Source organism: Malania oleifera, chromosome 5 (assembly GCF_029873635.1).
Source record: "Malania oleifera isolate guangnan ecotype guangnan chromosome 5, ASM2987363v1, whole genome shotgun sequence".
NCBI lineage: Eukaryota > Viridiplantae > Streptophyta > Magnoliopsida > Santalales > Ximeniaceae > Malania > Malania oleifera.
The window spans coordinates 39,980,054-40,002,912 of NC_080421.1; the positions used below are offsets into that span (position 1 = coordinate 39,980,054).

Sequence of the window (22,859 nt, forward strand, 5' to 3'; positions counted from 1 at the left end):
TATGATGGATGAACTGACTAGGGACATCCAAAATGAGGTACAATAATATATGTTGTTTGCAGATAATATTGTCTTGATTGATGAAACTTGGAGTGGAATAGAATCTAAATAAGGATTATGGAGAGAAGCTTTAGAATCTAAAGGCTTTAGGATAAGTATAAATATGATAGAATATATGAAATGTAATTTCGGTCATAATAGGAGGAATATTGGGAACAAAGTTAAACTTGATGATAAGGAAATAAATAGCACTTGTAGATTTCAATACTTTGGATCTATTATGTAAGCTGAAGGAGAAATTGAAGATGATGTAATGCATAAAATTAAAGCAGGTTGGATAAAATGGAGAAGCGTTTCAACTGTACTTTGTGATCGTAGAATACTCTTAAAATTAAAAGGGAAGTTTTATCGGACTGCTATATGACCAAATATGCTACATGGATAAGAATGTTAGGTAACTAAGAAACAAAATATCAAAAAGTAAAAATATGCTAGATGTGCTCAATTGGGTGAAATTTTTTAATTAGATCGTGCTACTTTGAAATCTAATGGGGTTTTTCATAGCAAAATCCAAGGAGTTGGTTTACGTTTGAACATGCATTGTTTGCTTTGCTCTTTTTCTTCGGACATATTTGGCATAGTGCTAGAACCTTGTTTAGAGATGTTTTTGCTAGTATTGACCCGGATTTGGATGCTCAAGTGGAATTTGACACATTCCAAAAACTTGGGGATCCAACTATAAGGAAACTAGTAGTCTAAGACAACATTACTCTAGTATTTTTTGTTTCTATTTTCTTTGATGGATTTGACATAGGGTACCAGTACGAGGGAAATCTTGATTTGAATCATCGCCCTTTCTTTGACTCTTGTTCTTTCTTTATTTGAAAATATTCCCAAATAAATAAACAGGTATGGAAGCTATAATTGAAAACCACAATTGACTCTATGGAAGCATTGGTTTATACATTTCTTTTAGTCCCAAATCTTGGAATATATTTTTTCGCTATCTTTTTAGCCCCTGTGTTTTTCGAATGGATCTCTTAGTTGTTGAGAGGGTTGCCCAAAAGCAGTATATAAGGCGTACCCAATAAAAATTACAAGTAAACCAGATATAGAGATGGTGACTAGGGTTGTTGTTTCCATCATAGCTCTTCCAAAGTGGTATCTCAGTGATAGCTCACCCCCCCACCCTCGGGGGGGCGAAAGGAGGCCTTCTCCGCCCTCCACCTAAGCTGCGCAGGAAACGGCCAAAGCCAATCCCAAGGAACAATGAAGCTTTGTAGGGTAGTTATATCCAGATGCAAGGAATCCGCATCTTCACAGACATGTTGCGTAGTCCATAAATTATAGGCCGTCCAGTTGAATCATAACGGCTTATTTCAATTTTGACTCTTATCTCCTAGTAGTACCCGTATAAAACTACGTCGGATTTTCCTAAAACATAACCTAGAATCAAATCTTCATTATCTAAACACATAATTGCTCATGTGAATAACTAAAGCAAACTACTAAAGATGGATGACTCGTATAATGTTAAAAGTTAAATTAAGTAATGAACATATTCACAGGAAGTTAGGGTAGCTCCTATAGAAGATAAGATAAGGGAGGGATAACTCAGATGGTTTGAGCACTAGCAACATCGTCACATAGTATGTCAATGAGAAGAGTGAGTTAGTAGTTGTGAAGAGCAGTAAAAGGGGTAAAGGTAGGTAGACCTAAAAGAACTTGGAATAAGATAGTAAGGATTTAATAGCCTTGAATTTGTTGAAAGAAATTGTACATGATCGCATAAATTGGTAGAAAAGGGTTCATATAACTAACCTCAACTAGTGGGACTTAAGGCTTGCTTTGTTATTGTTGTTGTTGTACCTATAGCATATTCCTTTTTTTTCTTGAACCACCAAAGAACTTCCCTAAATATCTTCTTTCTTTGAGTTAATAAAAATTGGAGTCCTTTTCTTTTTCCTAAACTTTTCCATTAATCTTCTCAATAAATATATAGCTTTTTAATTGATCCCCCAAACATAAACCAAACTAATATTCTAAAAACCTCGTTTCTAGCCTTAGTCTTTACTCAAATAGCCTTTCACAAATTTTTATTGTTGGACTTATAAGTTTAGTAATTACAAATATTTTCTTATTTCATATTGTTGAATAATTGGGTAAAATGGAAGACCTAACCTCAATGATAGGTCTCCCATCTATTTATAACATATGTCGATTGTCAAGTACAATACCAATGACCATAATACCCTTACTGACTCACACTTACATAACTAACACAATCATATGCTCCTAACTTGTTACAAATGAATTTCACTCAAACACCTCCCAAGGCTTTAGCGAACAAATTAGCAAGTTGAAAATCAGACTTCACATAGAGGTTGCAATGAGCTTTTGTACAAGTTTCTCCTTAACAAAGTGGCAATCAACTTAAATGTGCTTTGTTCGCTTATGGAAGACCAAGTTGGAGGCAATACGAATAGCAGCTCAATTATCACCATCAACTCCATAGGCTAAGAATACGGAAAACCAAGTTCTTCCAACATATTTTTCAACAAAACTAGTTTACATTTATTGTGAGCCATAGCTCTATGACTCAACACATGACCTAGCTACCACAATTTGTTTCTTAGTCTTCCAAGAAACCAAACTACCACCAATAAAGATATAGTACCTGGTTGAGGATCTTCGCTCGAAAAGCGACCCGGCCCAACGCATATCCCTAAGTATGAGTGTGACCCCAATCATAATAAAAGAGACATCTCCCTAGCGCACCTTTTGAGATATCTCAAAATGTGAATTACTGCATCCTAGTGACTTTTCTAGGGGAATCAAGAAACTAACTCACAACATTTGTTGCTAAAGATATATCTAGTCAAGTGATTGTGGGATAATTCAAGTTTCCATAAGTCTCTTATACCATCCTGGATTAGGCAACAAATCACTTATATTTGGCACTAATTTAATATTGGGATCCCTGGGTGTATCAACATGTTTGGATGCCAACAGTCTAGTCTAATATAAAAGATCAAGACATACTTCCTATGTGACAAGATGGTTCTTGTATGAGATCTCGATACTTTTATACCCATAGAGTACTTCAATGGTCTCAAGTTCTTGGTCTAAAACTTACACTAGGTAAAGCTATTGGTGATCACAATGTCATCCACATACACAATAAGCAAAATCCTATCAAATGGAGTATGATGATAAAATAGAGCAATCTACTACACACCATCAAAGGCTAATCTTAAGTACTACAGCACTAAATCGGCCAAACCATGCTCTGAGAAATTGTTTTAATCCATATAATGATTTCTTAAGCCGACACACTAAGCCTGGCTCCGTCTAAGCAGCAAACCAAGGTGGTTGCTTCATATAGACCTCCTCCTGAAGATCACCAATTCATCATGTAGGAAAGCATTCTTCACATCTAACTGATGTAAAGGTCAATGACAAGTAGTGGCTACGGAGATGAACAAACATACTAAGGCAAGTTTAGCGACCGAAGAGAATATGTTTAAATAATCTAAAACATACAATTGAAAATATATCCCTTAGCAACAAAGTGGGCCTTTAAACGAGCTTCAGAACCATCAAGATTGACTTTCACATTGTACACCCAACGAAAACCAACCACAAACTTATTAGAAGGAAGAATTACTAAATCCCTAGTATCATTATCACGTAGTGCACGCATCTCTTCAACCATTACAGTCCTCCACCCAGAATGGGATAGGGCTTCAAAAATAGATTTTGGAAGAGTAGCAGAAGATAGAGAACTAACCAAACAGTAATGCGAGGGTGACAAGAAATCATAACAAAAAACTTAGAGATTGGATGTTGGGTACAAGTGTGTTTACCTTTCTGAACAACTATAGGAGGCTCAACATCATGGGAAATAAGATGATCTAATGAGGTCATTGGAGGCATAGTAGTAGAAGCTTGAGGAGACTCTCCTCCCTTGAGTTGTTATGTGTATACCTAAAAACTGGGATAATCCAAACCACAAGAAGGACTCAAACTAGATGAAGATGTAGGCAGATTGGGCACAGATAATAGGATTGGATCTAGAAGGCAAGGCAAAGGAAAGAACACATCAAGATCAGCAGAACCCAAGGAATTAGAGTAGTATGGTGTAGACTCAAAAAAACGTGACATCAACAAAGACAAAGAATCAAAGTACAGTAGAACTATAATAACATCAATATCCCTTTTAAGTATAGGAAGAGCCCAAAAAATTTCATTTGATAGTACGAGGAACCAACTTATCCATTCCTAGAGTTAACTAAGGCACAAAGGACACAATTGAATATACGAGGAGGAAGGGAAAAACAAAGAAGCCCTAGAGAAGAAAGTTGAATATGGGATTTTACCACCAAGGCTAGAGAATGGCATTTTATTGATAAGGGGGCAAGCTGTGAGCACAGCATCACTCCAAAAAAATTTAGGGACATTCATTTGATACGATAGGGCATGAGTAACTTCAAGAATATGTCTATTTTTTTGCTTTGCAAATCTATTTTGTTGTGCAGTGTGGGCAGAAGAGGACTAATGGATTGTACCACAATTAGTCATATAAGTAGTGAATTGGGTACTAAAGTACTCATTAGCATTGTCACTACAAAGTATCTTAACTAGCATATTAAGCTGAGTTTTTATTTGAGAAAAGAAGGCACAAAAGATAATGATTTTTCATTAAATACAACCACATCATCCTAAAGTCATCAACAAATTTAACAAAGTAGCGAACCCAACTTCGTCTTGACACGACTAGGACCCTGAACATTGAAATAGACTAGCATGAAAGGACTAACCACTCATTTGTTGACCTAAGCAAAGGGAACACAATGAAGTTTCCCAAATTAACAAGACTCGCACTCAAGATTAGACATAGATTTCAAGGTAGGAACTAGCTGTTTCAACTAGTCCAAGGATGAATGACCAAGGCGACGATGGATTTAAAATGGTCTAGCAGCGGCACACCTGCTAGCTATGGAAGAACTTCCTCCGGAGACGAGAAAAATTAGGCAAAGGAAGCAATTTATAGAACACTAGTGGCGGGAATTCCAATGGCGCAAATCTCAGTGACATGAATCTCAGTGGCGGGAATTCCAATGGCGTGAATCCCAAAAGCACGAATCCCAAAACAGCGCACATCACCATGGCTCCTCTGATGAACACAGCTCATAAGGCCTCGAAGACTAACCCAATTGATAAGCACAGCTCATTAGGCATTAAAGAGTGAACACTGCTCACCAGAGTGGCCCAACTGATGAGCACAGCTCATGAGGCCTTGAAGACTAACCCACTTAATGAGCACATCTCATGAAGCAAGCAAAGAGTGAGCACTGCTCAACAAAATGGCCCAACTGATGAGCATAGCTCATGAGGCCTCAAAGACTAGCCCACTTAATGGCACAGCTCATGAAGCAAGCAAAGAGTGAGTGCTGCTCACCAGAGTGGCCTAACTGATGAGCACAACTTATGAGGCCCCGAAGACCAGCCTACTTCATGAACACAGCTCATGGGGCAAACAAAAAGTGAGCCTTGCTCACCAAAGATGGCCCAACCGATGTGCACTACTCACGAGGCCCCAAACACACGCCCAATTGATGAACACGGCTCATGAGGTAGGTAAAAAATGAGCACAACTCATAAGGCAATAAAAACATTTGCCAATGTTCGGCTCGAAATCAAGCAAAATTGTCAATGCCTCCAGCTTGGATGGAGCTTAAAGGAGAAATAGTTGGCTCGAATTGAGCCCAATTTTAAAACATCCGACTCGAATTGAGTCGAACAGTGATACACCTGGCTCAGATCGAACCAGAAAGTGAAAAAATTGGCCTAAAAATCGAGCAAAATTGTCGATGCGTCCGGCTCGGATGTGCTAAAAGGAGAAATAAATGTGATTCGGATTGAGCCTAAAGCATAAATAATCAGCTTTGATTAAGCCTAAAGGAAAAATAATTGGCTTTAATTGAGCCAAATGTGAGTGCATCGGCTTGGGTTGAGCCTAGAGTAGAAATAATTGGCTCGAATTGAGCCTAAAGCAAAAATAATCGGCTCAGATTGAGTCAAAAAGAGACGCAATGCGACTCGGATTGTGCCAAACGTAGGCGCAATTCGGTTCAAATTGAGCCTAAAGGAGAAATAAATGGCTTGGATTGAGCCTAAAGGAGAAACAACTGGCTCGGATTTAGCCAAATGTGAGTGCATCGTCTCAGATTGAGCCGAACAAAGACGCAATGCAAGTTGGATTAAGCCGAATAGAGATGTAACACGGCTCGAGTTAAGCTGAACAAAGACGCAACGCAGCTCAAACTTAGCCAAATAGAGACGCAATGCAGCTCGAATTGAGCCTAAAGGAGAAATAACCAGATCGGATTGGTCGAACGTGAGTGCATCGACTCGGATTGAGCCAAACTTTAAGGAATAGGGCTCGGAATAAGCCCCGTAAAAAAAAAAAAAAAAAACAGCTCAAATGAAATAACAGACCTTGAAACATTCGAGCTTTAGAAACTTGATTCAAAAATTTGAAACTAGGGGGGGCATCTGATATACCCAAAATTAATACTCATTCATATGAAGAAACATTTACGAAACCACCATTAACACCTCTACATAACCAACATGCTAAATTTAATATGCTTATTCATGAGAGGAAACGGTTATAAAATTGCAATTAAAACCACCACATAAATACCCTTAAATCATCATAACCCCCACAAGCACAATAATACGCTCATCAATGCCCATTTGAAAGAGGGTCAACCTCCACCACTATAAAAGGAGACTTCGAGAGGAGGCAAGCATCTCATTCTCATCTACTTCTTTCTACTATTGCAATTCAAAGCCTCCCACAAGTCTCTAACTTAAGCATCGGAGTGATCCCCCGAAGTACACTCCGGGTCCTCAAAGCCATTCACATTTGATTCTTTTCAGCTGATCGCGGTCGAAGGACGATTCACAAAAGTCATTCGATTTTTGACAACAACAAAATTAATTAACAAAATAGTTTCGCTATCAACTAGCCATTTTCAAACCTCAATTGGCATGTCATTCAATCCTAAATTTTCCATTTTTCATACTCTTTAATGCAATCTTAACTTCATTAACGCTAATTTTGCTTTAAAAAAATACTTTTTTTAAATCTCAAATTTTTAGCCTTTTCCTCATTTTTCAATTCTAAGTTTAAGCGTTCTACTTGGTTTTCATTAAATAGCTTATTAAAGTAACTTTGTCACATGGTTTTAAATTGCGGTAGCAAGCAGTGTAATGTAACAATAACGGGTGTAACAAGAAGCGATAGTACTAGATGTTACATAACGGGAAGTGGGTATGATGGTCATGATTTTTATCAAGCACACAACCTTGTGCATGTTAGTGTATTTGCATGTTTTAAGCTTTTAACCCTTCTTAGAAAGAGTTTTAGTGTATTTTAGATCCTTCGGTTCAAGTAACTAAGTTGTTTGGTAAGCGCAAGAAATTTACATTTTTTTTAAACCACCATTGATAGAAAAATTACATGTGTTTGTGTATTTATACTTATCATTTTTCTTATGCATGTTAAATTTTTATATGTGATAAATTAATTAATAAAACAAAATACATTATAGATTCCATTAATCTATTAGACACGTAAGACATGTGAGTAAAAAAAATATAAAATAACTAGAATAGAAAAGAAAAGAAGGTTGAAATTGAAAAATATAGAACATAAATATAAAATTGCTAAAATTATAAAAATAAAATATTTTCCTAACTAGTTAGTATTTTCGAATTGTTAATCAATGCATCACTTGTAAGTATTTAAAAAAAAAAAAAAATAGTAAATTTTGTATCATTATCATCCTCATTATAATCTTTTCCCCCTCTCTCAACAGTATAGTGAGAGTGATTTATGAAAGAGGAAAGAACAAAAGTGAGAAAAAAAATTAAAAAATAAAATAAATTTTGTTGGCATAACAATCTTGTGCTAGCGTATATAATGGAAGTAGCGACCTTTATGTAACAGTCACAGAACACAACAACTGCTACAACCATGATTTTTTTTCTTCCCACCAATTTTGTGATGTGTAATGGAATCATGAACCCAAAAAATCGTTAAGTAACGGTGTTACACAACGGTCGCGGCTGTTATTTAAAACCATGCTTCATCATCTTTCTTTTATGACTTCTTTAACCAAAACACTATCATCCACATCCTTTGTACATTTGATATTATCTAAGTCCTTGTTCCCTCTTTCTCTACCTCTTCTTTCCCTTTCTTTGTATCTAGGCTAGTGTATAAACTTTTATATGCTCTATGGTTTAGCCTTACTAATGGCCTTTTTTGAATCTTTTCTTGTCCCTTCATATTTTTCAAAGTTTACCATGTTCCTATATTTTTGCCATGTCCTAAACCACATTCTTTTTGGCTTCACAACTATTGGATATCTTGATCCCACCATCATCTCTCTTCACTAGTTGAGAATCTTCCCCTAGATTCACCTAAACCTCTTTTGCTATCTTCGTAATAGAACTAACTATCCTACTCCAAAGGGTGTTTGTGTCTACACTCTCTTATTGTCCAATCTCTCCATCTTTGATCATTTTATCTTTAAACTGTGTTATTTTCACCCTTTAGTTTCCACCACCTAGTTCTCTTGCATTGATTTATGTTATCCTTTCTCTTCCATTTTTTTATACACATATCAAACACTAGAACTCTTTGTTCAATGGTTAAACTTTCACCCAAATAACTTCACAATCCTTACATGGTAACGATGCATCAAAATCTGCTTGACTTTTATTTTGTCCACTCTTGAAAGTTTATGCTTTCTTCTCTCTTCTTGAAGCATGTATTCATTATAATCAAATCATATGACATGGCAAATTCTAAGGTCATATCACAGGACTCGATTTTATCTTCATATTCTTACCCTCCATGTATCCTTTCATAACGTTCATTGTCCTTTCCAATGTGTCCATTCGAATCCACTTATATAATATTTTCTTAGTCTGTGAGATCCCTTGTGTAATATTTTCCATAAATCCATATCTTCCCAATTTTTTTTCTTGCAAAATTTTCTACTTAGCCTATTTGAGAAGCATAAGCACTAATGACATTAATTATCTCAACTTAATACCATCTTGATTTTTATGATTTATAACTTACTCTTTTAACATCTACAGCACTATCTTTTAGGTCATTCCTGCAGTCCTACACTCCTATCCCATTCTTATGTTTTTATTTTCTAGTGTACCAAAGTTCAAATACAATTTTTTTCAATTCTCTAACAATTTTTCCCTACCCACTTAGTTTCTTGGAGGCAAATTATGTTAATTTTCCTTCCAGTCATTTTGTCAACTATCTCCAAGCTTTTACTGCTAAGCGTCTCTAAGCTCATCCTTTACAATATTTCACCACCATTTGTAACCTCCTCAACTGTAAAAGGTTTCTCTAACCATTGATTATTTTAATTTTCCTTCTAATCTTTCTGCCAACTATCTCCAAGCTTTTACTGCCAAGTGTCCCTATGATTGTCCTTTACATATTCCACCACCATCTGTAACCTCCTAAACTGTAAAAGGTTTCTCTAACCACCCACCTGGCTCCTCAAAAAATTGAACTCCAATCAAACCCTTCACCGAAAATAAATATTATTGAAATGAGTCATCACCTTTGCTATTTACGTTAGACAGTGAACAATCACTCAAACTCACATTTTCTAGCTCCATGATCATATCTGTACACCTCCTTCCACTAGCCACCTGATGGAAAACTACCAGACCCAAAATGCTTAGGAAACAAGAAAGTAAAAATAAGGAAATCTAATAATACTAGCATATTTCTTCCTAATAACACTATATCCTTGATTCATGGCAAAGAGAAATACTAGTAGAAAATGCCAAAAAAGATGAAAATTACATATTCAAAATACCCAAATAACTTAAATGTTAATTCTCGACCTCTTTTCACATACTAAACATTTCCTCATTTTGGTTGATTGTGCTTGGGGAAGGATCAAAGATGCTTGCAAGCCTTTAGTATGACGATGCAAGTATAGAAAGTTGCTAGCTTCAGAGCAAATCAGCACAGTTTGCTAAATGAGTAGCTGGAGGCTCAATTGAAAATTTTATAGGGACAATGAATCCAAATATATGGGATTCTTAGTTATGGACTCCACAGGTTTTCCATTTTTAAACATGGCAATATTTTCTTCATTGATTGTTGACCTTCAACAATTTTCACCTTCTCAAGATTTTTCTTGAATTCAACTTCGTTTGCTCAGGTTCCTCAATTTCTGTGATTTCTTCAATGATTTATTTTATTTCAAAATCTTCAAATTGTCCTCGTAGTACCTAAGAACACATCCTCTCATCTCATGATGCACTCAGCCAAAGAATTACCAAGTGTTTAAATGGTTAAAGGGTCAATAAAAGAAATTGCACTTTTACCATTAAACTAGACCCGCAACAATGCAATCCATATTCGAAAATTTTTATTTTTCAATAGAAATAAGGAGAGAAGGTATCACGTGTTTTTAGATACTATGCAATCAGAATGTGTAAGGCCCCATTAGTTTGCACTTGATTGCCTCTTAATAGAGGTTGAGCATTAAGTGTTGAATACTAAATACAATTCTGATTGCGTGAATTGGGTTCTGAATATAACTAGAACTTGCCTTTGAATCTGAATGCCAAATTATTGTAATTGTATGGTAACTAACCTCAAAATAAGTGTTTTTCCTATTTTTTAACCTTTTAAAGCATCAAGAGCAAAACTGATTGTTAAAAACAAGAAATAATTTCAAAAATTAAAATGAAAAAATAAGAAGTGTTTTCAAAAATTAAAATAATTTTTATCATAGCAAAAATAATGTTTCTCAAGTTTAAAATATAAAATATTAGTTGAAAATATTTTGAGTAATTTTAATACAAATATAATTAAGAGTAAAAATAGTATTTAATGATAAATAAACAAACATAAAATATATATATGTTCTTCCCTTCCTTCAGCAGTGTCAGCCCCTGACTAATATTGTAAAATATATATGTATATATAATTTTTCTTTTTCCCATTAAGCTAATTTTCTTCAACTAGATTCCATTAGAGCCGTAATCAAGAATCCACGGACCAGGTTTGTAATGATCTCCTCAACCATCAACAGGGTCAGTTCCTTCCTTCAGCTTGTTTCTTAATTTCTTCCTAACTTGCTTCTGCAGTTCCACCTCCCCCTTCCTTCTTCTTCTTCGATCTATTTTTTTGAATACAGCATCTCCCTCGCCCCAATTATCTAGGTGTTGCTGGATGTCCAAAGTTCCTATGGCAAAGCATGAGTGTGAATATTTCTTATTCACCATGACTGCTCTGCAATTTCTTCTTTGCCATGGCTGTCCAACAAGTCTTTGGCGACAAGGCTACCAAGTTCTGATTTGTCTTTCGATGGGGAAAATTGGGTGTGCAAGATTTTTGGCTGATCGGAATATCAGATTTCCAATTGTATATCAGCAGTAGAATCACCACTGTGGAATCTCTTTTCACAGTAGAGTGAGGGAGAGAAGAAGAGAAGAAAGGGCAGAATTAAGGGCAAATATGTAAAAATTGTGTTAAATGCATGTGCTGACCAAATCAGAGATAGAGAAGATGCTAATTTGGTCAGGATACATTCAGTACCCATTTAGAGTTTAAACAAGTAAGACCGGCTCACTCATTAGTGAACCAATTAAGAGCTAACCTCTAAATAGAAGCCATTCAGCATCGACCCCTTGATTTTCTAAAACGAGTGAAAAGCTTCTTAATTGGTGAATTCCCTCTTATCAAACTAGAAACTTCCGGCTGTTGATTCAATAAAAGGTCTATTCAGAAGCACTATTGGACTTTTTGCCACCTAAAAAAATGCAAATACCACAATGCTCCATGATTCACTTCTCCCGTCTCCCAAAAATCCTACTTTACATACATATTCAACAGTTAGTCACCAAACAACTACAAACAAATTCAACATTTAGATTCAAAGATGGTCCCAATTAGATTCAAAACCCGATTCGTACTTGTTTGAATTGTACAGCATTTCAAAAGTACAACCAGCACATATGGTTACTACACAACTTTGCATGATGAACGTAATCATCATTCTGAGGAATCTTCTTAGCTAGAATTATCATCACAAGCTTTTGAAGTAGCACAACCATTTTAACATGGCAATGAAACATTCAAATCAAGTGACACGCTTGAGCTTGGCCTACCACCACATAACAGAAATACCCTCAAGAAGGTTAGAGCCTTTCACTCAAGTGAGCCACAATTCTGTGCTTTTTTGGATTCCATGGCATTTCAAAGCACAATCAGCACATACAGTTACAACACAACTTTTGTATTATCATATTTTCACATGACAATAATCAGTAGCCATACACTTTTCAAGTCTTTGTTCAGTTAGTTAATGCAGGTACCCAACCAATGCAATCTGTCCATACAATCCCTCATATTTAAAGCTTAATCGACTTAAAACAGGTTAGCAAAAATCCTTTAGCTTAACAATTTCCACTAACAAGACCACATAAACACAGAAACCAAATTATTCCAACTAATCAAAGATCTTCTACCATGATAAAGAGAACACTTGTCTTAGAGTTTATCAAACAAAAAAATGAACACATATTTACCATTGATTTATACAAGGATTCAATAACATGCAAGTTACTATTTTTTCCTAATGAATTCCACTATTACCAAAACCCCAAATGGAGCGAAGATTAGAGATAACTAACCTACTTACCAGCTTTTTCAACTTTCATACTAATGCGTTGTTTTTTCCTATATTTTCCCTATTTTTTTCCTAAATTTTTTTTTATAGAAATTCTCACTCATCCACTTATTCACTCTCCTCTTCCCTCTCTCTCTCTCTATAGGTTAGAGTTTCTAGCAATAGATTAGTGTGTCTGCTAGAAGGCTAGAAACAACAGAACTAGATAGCAAAAACACAAAAAGTTTTAGGCAGGTGTCACTTTTCTAGTTTCCTAAGTGGCCAGCCCTTTCATTTTTATAGTTTGACCCCAAATCTTTGTATTACCTTATTTTCAACTGATGCCTTCTTACCTTTTTCTCATCCCAGCCCTTCCTGTGACATTTAAATTCAATAACATTCTTTTGAAACAAATGCATACATATGCTTAGCATAAATTATTCAACATAATAGGAAACACAACCATGAAAAATATGCAATTTAATGAAATTTAACGTTTATTAAGTGGTAGGGTCATAACAGCATGCGCGGAATTCTTTTTAAGGCACAGTGGCAGTGGCCGTACAAGTATGCAGTTGATAAACGGTTGGAAGACTGATCATTTATGGGAATGAATAAATAAAATTTACAATAGTATTCTAATTTTTCAAAATTCTCACATGTCCAGAATTGAACTTTGGGCCTCAACTCACTGAATCAAGTGCCATCAATTAAAACCACATATTTTCACATCTTCAAAAATATTTATAACTACACAGGACTAGACCAGCACAGTTCTCAAATGACTGGCTCTTTCCTTGTCGATATTCAATCCTATGTTTGGCTTCTTAGAAATGTATTCCTTTAAAATTGTGTTTTCTGTCTCACCACTCATGTACCTCAATATCCGTCTTTTGGAAATAATATAATGATAATAACCAATTGTTTACAGCCCTATTATAGGTAATATAGTTTGCATTGAGCAATCATTACTCTTCTAATATGTTTAGAATATTGAATTATTCTTTTACAAATTTCTCAATAAAGAAAAAAGGGGAAATATTTCACAATTTACAAAATAGTTTCTCATTATATTTCCACTCTAAAGAAGATAAACAGTTTCTGCATCTATAGATTTACAATCTTGCATCCTACAAGAACTAAATGAAAAATTTAGAGAGAGAGAGAGAGGTTACCATATCAAGTGGCTTCGAGTCAGACTCTTCTTGGTTGTCGTTGTAGCGATTGTAGACTATCCATGGCCTATGCCTAAGTGATGTTTTAAATGCTCCAATGTCAACTATATGTGTAGCATCTACTTGAGATGATTCAAATCCATTCACAAAGGCCATAGAACTACAACTTTCTTCACTATTATCCAACCTCCTCAGTGTGAAGGATGTACGTGACACAAATCCTGGAGGAACTGAAGAGTTGTTCATTTGTTCACAACTAAGTTGTGCATTAAGGTGCTTCATTCCCATCTGTATGATGAAGCAAAAAAAAAAAATTTCAAATAACGCTCAATGGAATGAGCCTTTCATCAAAAAGAAAAAAAATGGAAAAAAAAATTTACAATAGTTAACAAAAAACAACTGGTCAGTAGTGCCAAAAATTCATGTCAACTTATTCATATTGAAAATGAACATGCTCTCTAAAGTGAGAATTTACCAAAAGAAAAAAGAATTTTTTCACTCAAAACTATATCAGCCAAAGAGTCATGTTCAATATACCATAGATAAAAGTTTGATAATTGATATCATTTGGTTTTAGAAACATACTCAATTACCAACACAACCCAATCGTTCTTTGGCTTCTCATCTTTGTTGGTCTCTATACTTACCAGAACTGCAGTTTGATGAGAAGATGTTTACTCTCATTAGTTGATATTAAGGTGCTACTAAGAAGAATGTGGGGGGAAGTAGCAGAACAGGTTTTGCAGTCTCACTAAACATATTGTGCTGATTAACAGCATGTAATAAAAAGATTATTAAATCCCTAAATCCCCATAGAAGACAGATGATAACAGTAAGAGTGTAAGGCACATTGTGAGATGGATTTAGCAAGTTAAATCACATCATTTTCCAACTACACAATATAAATGAACAATTAAACACGTAATAATAATTACTAAGCTAGGACTATTTTATCATCCCCATTTCAACAACTTCATATTGGAAACTAACAATAAAACATATCAGCTAATATCAAGGATAGCCATGTAAAACATTTTATCACACACATTCATGGTTTTTTTTATAAAAAAAAAAAAAAAAAAAAAAAAGAATTCCAATTTAAAAAATAAAAAATAAAAAAATAAAAAACAAAGAAAGAAAGAACCTAGCCCTTACTATATTACTTCTCAACTAGCAGATTTAATTGGCACATCATCCTTTAGATTGACAAAAAAAAATATCCATTCAAGTTTCAGCATCAGAACAGATGGGTATCAAATAACGATATGAAATGCACCAGACGACATCAGTATCAACAGTCACAGTACTGATTTATATTCCCACTTTCGCGGACAGAAAATAAAAAGATATCCCAAGAAGGATGAACACCACGTGTCCTTGACTGTTAGGCTTCGGTGTTGAAGTCAGAACAGATCAGATGCCATGCAGCCAACCATGGCAAACCTCAAGTGTTGAATGAACAATGAAATTACCATGAACTAAAACCCAAATCGTAGGAACCCTAAACAACCCTACTTCCACAAGGTTGAACGCACCCCATAACAGTTCCCCCAAGTTTGAGCGTCAACTTTAAAATCATTAATCACCAGTTGAATTCGCAATGTCACATTTCTGGTTTCCTCCTCTTTCAGATTTCAGAGTTTGGACTTTGTGTTATAAGGTGACAAGACAAGCCATGGTCAATATTTTCCCTTTTGACCTATGTGGTCACCTACTACGTAAAAATGCCTCGCAATACTAAAACTTAATGCTCAATAAAATATTTTTAGTAGGCGTTCGAGGTAAAATGAGGGCAAGTTCCTTCAGATGATTCAAAAATCCTATCACAAAAGCCATAGAACAGCAAGTTTCTGACTATCATCCACCCTCCTCAGTGTAAAGGATATACGTGACACAAAACCTGGAGGAACTGAAGATTTTTTCATTTTTTTCGCAGCTGAGTTGAGCATTAAGGTGTTTTATCCCATCAATAAGACGAAGCAAAAGAAAATTTTCAAATGACAATCAGAGGATTTAGCTTTTAAGAAAAAAAAAATGGAAAAAAGCAAAACTCACAATAACTTTATAATTAACAAATAACAACTGGCCAATAGTGCAAAAAAATCATGTCAATGTATTCATAATGAAAATTATTTATGTAGGAACATGCTCTCTAAAGTTTGAATTTTTTTCCAAAAGGAAAAGCATTTTTTACTCAAAACAATATCAACCAAAGAGGCATACTCAACATAACATAAATAAATATCATCTGGTTTCGAAAACATATTCCATAGCCAACACAACCCTACCCTTCTTTGGCTTCTCATCTTTGTTGGTCTCTGCACCTATCAGAACTGCAATTTGATGAGCAGGTGTTTACTCTCATCAGCAGATATTAAGGTCTACTAAGAAGAATGTGGGGAAAGTAGCAGAACAGGCTTTCAGTCTCACCAAACATACTGTGCTGATTCAAAGAAACAGCATGTAATAAAGAGATTATCAAATCCTCAAATCCCAAAAGAAAAACAGATGACAACAGTAGGAATGTAAGGCACCTAGTGTGATGGATTTAGCAAGTTAAATCACACCCTTTTTCCAACTACACAATATAAATGAACAATTAAACAAGCATAACTATTACTAAGCGAGGACAATTTTATCATCCCCCCATTTCAACAACTTCATATTGGAAACTAACAATAGAACATATCGACTTACATCAAGGATATCCACGTATGACATTGTATCGCACCCATTCGCGTTAAAAAAAAATCCAATTAAAAAAAAAAAACAATCCAAGAAAGAAAGAAAGAAAGAAAACTCTAATTCTTACTACATTACTTCCCTAATTGCAGATTTAAGCAGCACACCGTTTAGATTGATTTAAAAATAAAAAATAAAAATAAAAAGATACCCATTTAAGTTTCAGCATCTGAAATGACGAGTATAAAATAATGATTTGAAATGCACAGGATGACATTAGTATCAGCAGTCACAGTACCGATTTATATTCCCAGTTCGTCGGCAGACAAGAAAAACATATCCCGAACAGAGAAGACTCGGAAGGAGGGACGAACCCGCGTGTGCTTGACCGGTAGGCTTCTGTGTTGAGGTCAGAACAGCTCAAATGTCATGCAGCCGACCATGGCGAACCTTGGGTGTTGAATGAACAAAATGGATTACGGTGAACAACAATCGAAATTGTAGGAACCCTAAACAACCCTACTTCCGCAAGGACGAAGCCGCACCAAAACGGGTCCTCCAACCAAGTTTGAGCGTCAGTGCTTAAATCATTAATCACCAGTTTCGAATTTCCAATGTCGCTTTTTCCGGTTTGCATAGCTCCCATATCAGACTTCGGAGTTGGACTTCATTTTATACGGTGACGTGAAGAGCCGCGGTCAATGTTGCCCCTTTTGACCTGTGGGGTCTACTACGTAAAAAACCGCCTATTCTAAAATTCAATCTGCAATAAAATATTCGATCATGAAAAATCTTTTTATTTAACATCTTACCTTCTCAACAAAGTTATTAATATCATTACTACTATTAAAATTGTATCCTAATTTTATATTTATGGTTTATTTAGAAATATTCATTTGAAACTATGTACTTGAATTTGGAGAATTCAAATACAAATTTTTTGTTTGACTTTCACTTTTAAAATGTGAATTTAAATTTACAAGAAATTCATCATGTATTTTAATTGACCAAATCCATAATTTGAAATTACCAATAAATGCATGAATTATGAATCAAAATCCCTAACTTTAGCCAAACCAAATCATTTGCGTCTGGTGCCGAAGCTCCTTCAAAATTTGAGTTGTCTCCATAACTAAAGTTCCAAATTTTAGGTACGAATCCATCTTCTTCTTCTCCTTGATTTCTATTGCTCATTGATATAGGGTTTTGTATTTTACAGGCGCACAATTGCAAAGAGAAAGAATGTCTATATGTGTGTGATTATAGAGAGAAGAGATTCAGAGGCCACCATATTTGTGAGCTTCAGTGCTTCTCAATGCCTAGAGCTCATGGTTGCAATTGGACAATGGATTCTCGACTATCGAGGTTGTGATCTTCGTTCCTCAAGAAATCATCAAAGCCCTTTCAGTGATCCATCACTGATCGTATCTCCTCCTTGTTTGCCTCCCACCACAGAGGGTCTCCCATTGTCATTTCTAATGCTTAAAGGACTCTATGGGTTGGCAATTACATTTCTCTGGACTCTAATTTGTTTCAAATTCATGCTTGGGATTTGTTTGCTATCTTCAGAGCTTAGACTCTAGGTTTTGTTGTGTTCATTTTGCAATTTATTGGAAATTCTGAACTTGGTAGTGTTTAACCCTACCCACTTAAAAATTGTCTGTATTCACTAACTAAATTTTCAAATTTTGCAAGTTAAAATTGTCTAGTTATTGGATTATATGGCTGTGTAAAGACCCAAAAAATAAGAATAATAAGAAAGTAAAGGGAAAAGGGAGAAACTGTTTGGTGTAGGACTAAACTGTCAACGATTTTGTGGGAGCTCAGAAAACCTTTGACGGTTTTGAGTAACCAAGGCCCAATAGCGATAAAATAGTGAAAAACAAATGGGTTAAAACCCAAACCATCAACTGTTTTTGGGAAAACCGTCAACGGTACGGTTTTTTCTGGCAGTGGCTTATAAGTAGGGTCCTGCAAGCCATTTCATATAAACAAAATCAAAATTCTCTCTCTCTCTCTCTCTCTCTCTCTCTCTCTCTCTCTCTCTCGCAAGGGTTGCAGTCACCTCTCTCTCTCTCTCGTCGATTTCTCATCCAATCTATAAATATTTGAGAAACCACCACACATTAACGTGGGTGTGAATACTATATTTATAATTACAAAGAATAATTACAATTAAATGATACTGTATATATAATGGAAACTAATATCCTAAAATGAATGAAATATCTACAATTATGGGGATCAATGCAACTATATTTGGGAAGCTTTGGTGGAATGAGCTGTGTGATCCTCAACACTTCCCCTTAAGTTGGAGTAGATAGTGATCATACTCAACTTGCTCAGTAAATGGTTGAATTGTGTGGGTCCGAGTGCTTTTGTGAATAAGTCCGCAGGCTGCTGACTTGCGGGTATGTGAATAGTTTGAATAACTTGGTTTTGGATCTTCTCCCGTACAAGATGGCAATCGATCTCTATATGCTTTGTTCGCTGGTGGAAAATTGGATTAGATGTGATGTGAATAGGTGCTTTATTATCACAATACAACTTGATTGGTTGTGGATGAGCTATATGGAGATTTATCAAAAGTTGCTTTAACCAAGTAATTTCATAACAGGTTGATGACATAGAGCGATATTCTGCTTCAGCTGAGGACCGTGAAAGTATTGTTTACTTCTTGGTTTTCCAAGAGATTGGTTATTTTCCTAGTAAAATACAGTACCCAGTAACAGATCGCCGACTATCTCTGCACTGAGCCCAATCGGCAACACAAAATGCATGTAATTGAATACCACTAGAAGCTGACAAAAGAATTCCTTGCCCAGTGACTATTTGAGATAGCACAAAACCCGACGTGCTGCATCCAAGTGGGAAGTTCAAGGCTTATCCATGAATTGGCTCAATATGTGCAACGCATATGCCAAATTTGGTCTAGTGATAGTCAAATATATCAGTTTCCCAACCAGTCTTCGATATGAAGATGGATTCGAGATAAGTTCTCCATCCGTCTCACTAAGTGCCAGGTTTGGTTCCATTGGTAGATTACATGGTTTAGCCCCAAGGAAACTAGTCTCCTCAAGTATCTCCAAGGCATATTTCCTTTGTGATAGGAAAATTCCAGTTTTAGAGCGAGTCACCTATATCCCTCGAAAGTATTTCAAGGGATCAAAATCCTTCAGTTCGAAGCATTCTCCCAAGTATTTCTTAAGCCTGTTGATCTGTTCCAAGTTGATTTCTGCCAAAATAATATCGTCTACATAGACCAAGACGATGGTGAAACTTGTTTCGTGGGATCAGACGAACATAGAGTAATCTGCTTTAGATTGTTTATAACCGGAATTGATAAGTGTGAAAGATAATTTAGCATTCCACTACCTGGATGCTTGTTTGAGACTGTATAGAGACTTGTTAAGCTTGCATATTCTGGTCTCCCACTTTTGTTTGAAACTAGGAGGAAGATGCATTTAGACATCTTCATTGAGATCACCATGTAGAAAGACATTATTAAAATCAAGCTAAAAGAGGTGCCAATTGTGGGCAGCAGCAAGGGTGAGGATAGTGCGAACAGTGACCATCTTGGCTATAGAGGCAAAAGTTTCAGTGTAATCAATCGCTTCCTTTTGGTTGTACCCTTTGGCAACAAGGCGAGCCTTGTAACGTTCTACAGATCCATCAGGATTGTGTTTGATATGTACACCCATGTGTAGCCAACGGGTCATTTGTGGGGGTGGAAGAGGAGTCAAAGTCCAAGTGTGATTGGTTTCCAAGGCATCAATCTCAGCACGCATGGCAGCATGCCACTTGGGATCCTACATGGCTTGCAAAAAAGACTAGGGTTCTTGTGCAATGGAGATAGCAGTAGTGAAAGAACAATGTGTAAAAGAATAGGAATCATAAGATAGAAAATCAGAAAGAGAATAAAGAGTACCTGAAGAACGCAATGCAATTAGTTTGATGCACAATGCCCTTTTTCAAAGTAAAATGATGGAATGTTGAATTTAGAACCATGATCACTGCGCACAATTTTGATTGTATGGGTAAATTGATTTTCGACGAGTCGAATAAATGTTTGGAGAAGAGAATGAGTCTCTGACTTATGACGCATTAAATAGACCCAAGTACATCGAGTGTAATCATCAACAATGGTCAAGAAAAATTGTGCCTCGGTGAGTGATGGAACGTTGTAACCCCCCCAAGTGTCAACATGTATTAATTGAAAAGGTACAGTAGAAGAAATAGAACTTGATGGAAATTCAAGTCGTCTTTGTTTAGCCAATAGGCAAATGGAACATGGATTTAAATTAGAACAAATGCCGAAAATATATTGTGAAAGTAAAGACAAGACTTTATTGGATAAATGACCAAGTCGGCGATGCCATAGTTGGGAATACGATGTAGCCACCTAACAACGTGCAGGAGATGGCTTGAGGAAATAGTACAACCCATCCTTCTCAGTGCCTTGTCCAATCATCCTCATCGAGCGTAGGTCCTAAATAAAACGCAGGTGTGTAGAAAAAACGATTAAGCAATTGAGATTTTGACATAACAGGCAAATAGAAATGAGGTTAAAATGAAAGGAAGGAACATTTTTCAAAATAAGGGAAGGAGAGAAAACAATGGATCCAATATGTGTTACCACAGCATGAGAACCATCAGAGAGTCGTACTGTGAGACCAGAAATATGAATAGAATAGGTTAAGTCAGTGGGAGAGTGCACCATGTGATCGGTGGCTCCACTGTCAAGGATCCAAAGACTTTCAGAAGAAGGATGGGAGAATATTCCTGATAAAGACTCAGTAGTACCTATATGGTTTGCCATAGGTGATGACTGGGAGTGGAGCAAGGCTAAAAGCTATTGGCATTGATCCAAAGTAAAAGGAAGACTGCTAGTGGATGGATTGTTGTAAGCGTAAGAGACCTGGTGTGCACATGGCTTGGAACCCGAGCTAGTTTTATGGGATCCAGATGAGAACCCATGGATGAAATAACAATGATTCATAGTATGACCTTCTTTGTGACAATGAATACAATTTGTTCTGGGCTTGCGGAATGACTTACCATCTTTTGGTGTGGGGAGAATAACTTTTGCAGCTAATGCAACCCCATCAACAGGTGAAGTAGTTTGGATGTTCTATTGACAATCTTCTTGAAGAATTAAACTGTAGATGCGGTTGATCGTGGGCAAAGGATCCATCAAGAGAATCTAGCCACGAATTGCACCATAGGAGTCATTAAGTCCCATAAGAAACTTCCTGGTGCACTGGTACTGTTGGTATGGAGCAACATCTCCCTTAAAGAGATTAGACTGAAGAGATGACAACTCATCCTAAAGCAATTTTAGTCTTGTAAAATAGGATGCCACAAATGTATTTCCTTAAACAGGATTATGGATTTCTTGTTCAAGATGATACATCCTAGGACCACTAACTTGAGAAAAACACTCCTTTAAATCTATCCAGATATCTTGAGCAAGATCACAAAAGAGAACACTAGCAGAAATTTCTTTTGAAAGGGAGTTGAGAAGCCATGCTTTTACCATATTATTGCAACGATTCCATTGTCGATACTTAGCAGAAGATGTCTTGGAGGGCTTTGATATGGTACCATCAATGAAGTCGACTTTGTTCTGGGTGCTGAGTGCAATGGCCATGGATTGGCTCCATGTATTGTAATTGGTTTCTATCAAGATATTGGAAATCAGGACGATGCCAGGATTGTCGGAATTACTAAGATAAAAAACATGACTTAGATCATCAAAATTGTCAGTGCTTGCAGTATTGGCAGCCATGGAGACAAATAGAAAAGGTTTGATTTTTTTATTTTTTTTTATTTTTTTGTTTTGTTTTTATTTTATTATATTATTATTATTTTTTTAATTTTTTAATTTTTTTGTTTTTTTTTTTTTTTGTTTTGATCTCAACTGGGGAGGTGCTTCAGTACTGTGTGAAAATTGGTGCACCCACGAGTGAATTTGTCAGCGAAGAACAACGAAGATCCGAGAATTTGGCGTGGTGCAGATCCGATGAGGAGACAAAGGGAAGAACTGGTTAGAGTTTTGCAATTGGCAATGAAGGAGTGTCGAAGACGATGGAGACAGAGTGAGAGAGGGTCGCATCGTTTGCAGAGAAAGATGGTGAATCGTGAAGGCGCAGATCGAAAAATGGTGATGGCAGAGTTGAATAACCGAAAGTGATGTTACTGGGAGTTGGTGCAGCGACGTGCGATCAGCAACGGAGATGTTCGATCTCAAAGATGACAACGTAGG

The 22,859-nt window shown here is 36.1% G+C and overlaps 2 protein-coding genes across 4 annotated transcripts in view; both read right to left on the reverse strand.

Annotated features, from left to right (window-relative positions):
- The window catches only part of LOC131155133 (putative lysine-specific demethylase JMJ16), a 38,012-nt gene extending 20,762 nt beyond the window's left edge, over positions 1 to 17,250 (reverse strand). The window contains exons 1-2 of one of the 3 annotated variants that reach the window (XM_058108065.1): positions 16,893 to 17,250; positions 13,913 to 14,200 (exon numbers count right to left, since the gene is read on the reverse strand). In XM_058108065.1, the coding sequence (XP_057964048.1) occupies positions 13,913 to 14,200 (288 nt within the window). In that variant the 5' untranslated portion in view covers positions 16,893 to 17,250. Of the gene's footprint in view, positions 1 to 13,912; positions 14,201 to 16,200; positions 16,351 to 16,892 lie in introns of those variants that run through there. The other 2 variants (XM_058108066.1, XM_058108064.1) reach the window with 2 other exon arrangements.
- Positions 17,251 to 21,797: 4,547 nt separating this feature from the next.
- On the reverse strand, positions 21,798 to 22,382 carry LOC131155939 (uncharacterized). The gene is made up of 2 exons (XM_058109392.1): positions 22,023 to 22,382; positions 21,798 to 21,920 (listed from the first exon to the last, which is right to left on the reverse strand). Exons 1-2 carry the CDS (start codon positions 22,380 to 22,382, stop codon positions 21,798 to 21,800), a joined length of 483 nt encoding a protein of 160 aa, XP_057965375.1.
- Positions 22,383 to 22,859: the final 477 nt, after the last annotated feature.

Coding starts and splice junctions, on each gene's coding strand:
- LOC131155939 (XM_058109392.1), bottom strand. CDS start 22,382: ATGGCTGCCAATACTGCAAGCACTGACAATTTTGATGATCTAAGTCAT. Junction 21,921..22,022: donor TAAAGGAGTGTTTTTCTCAA/GTTAGTGGTCCT, acceptor AAATTGCTTTAG/GATGAGTTGTCATCTCTTCA.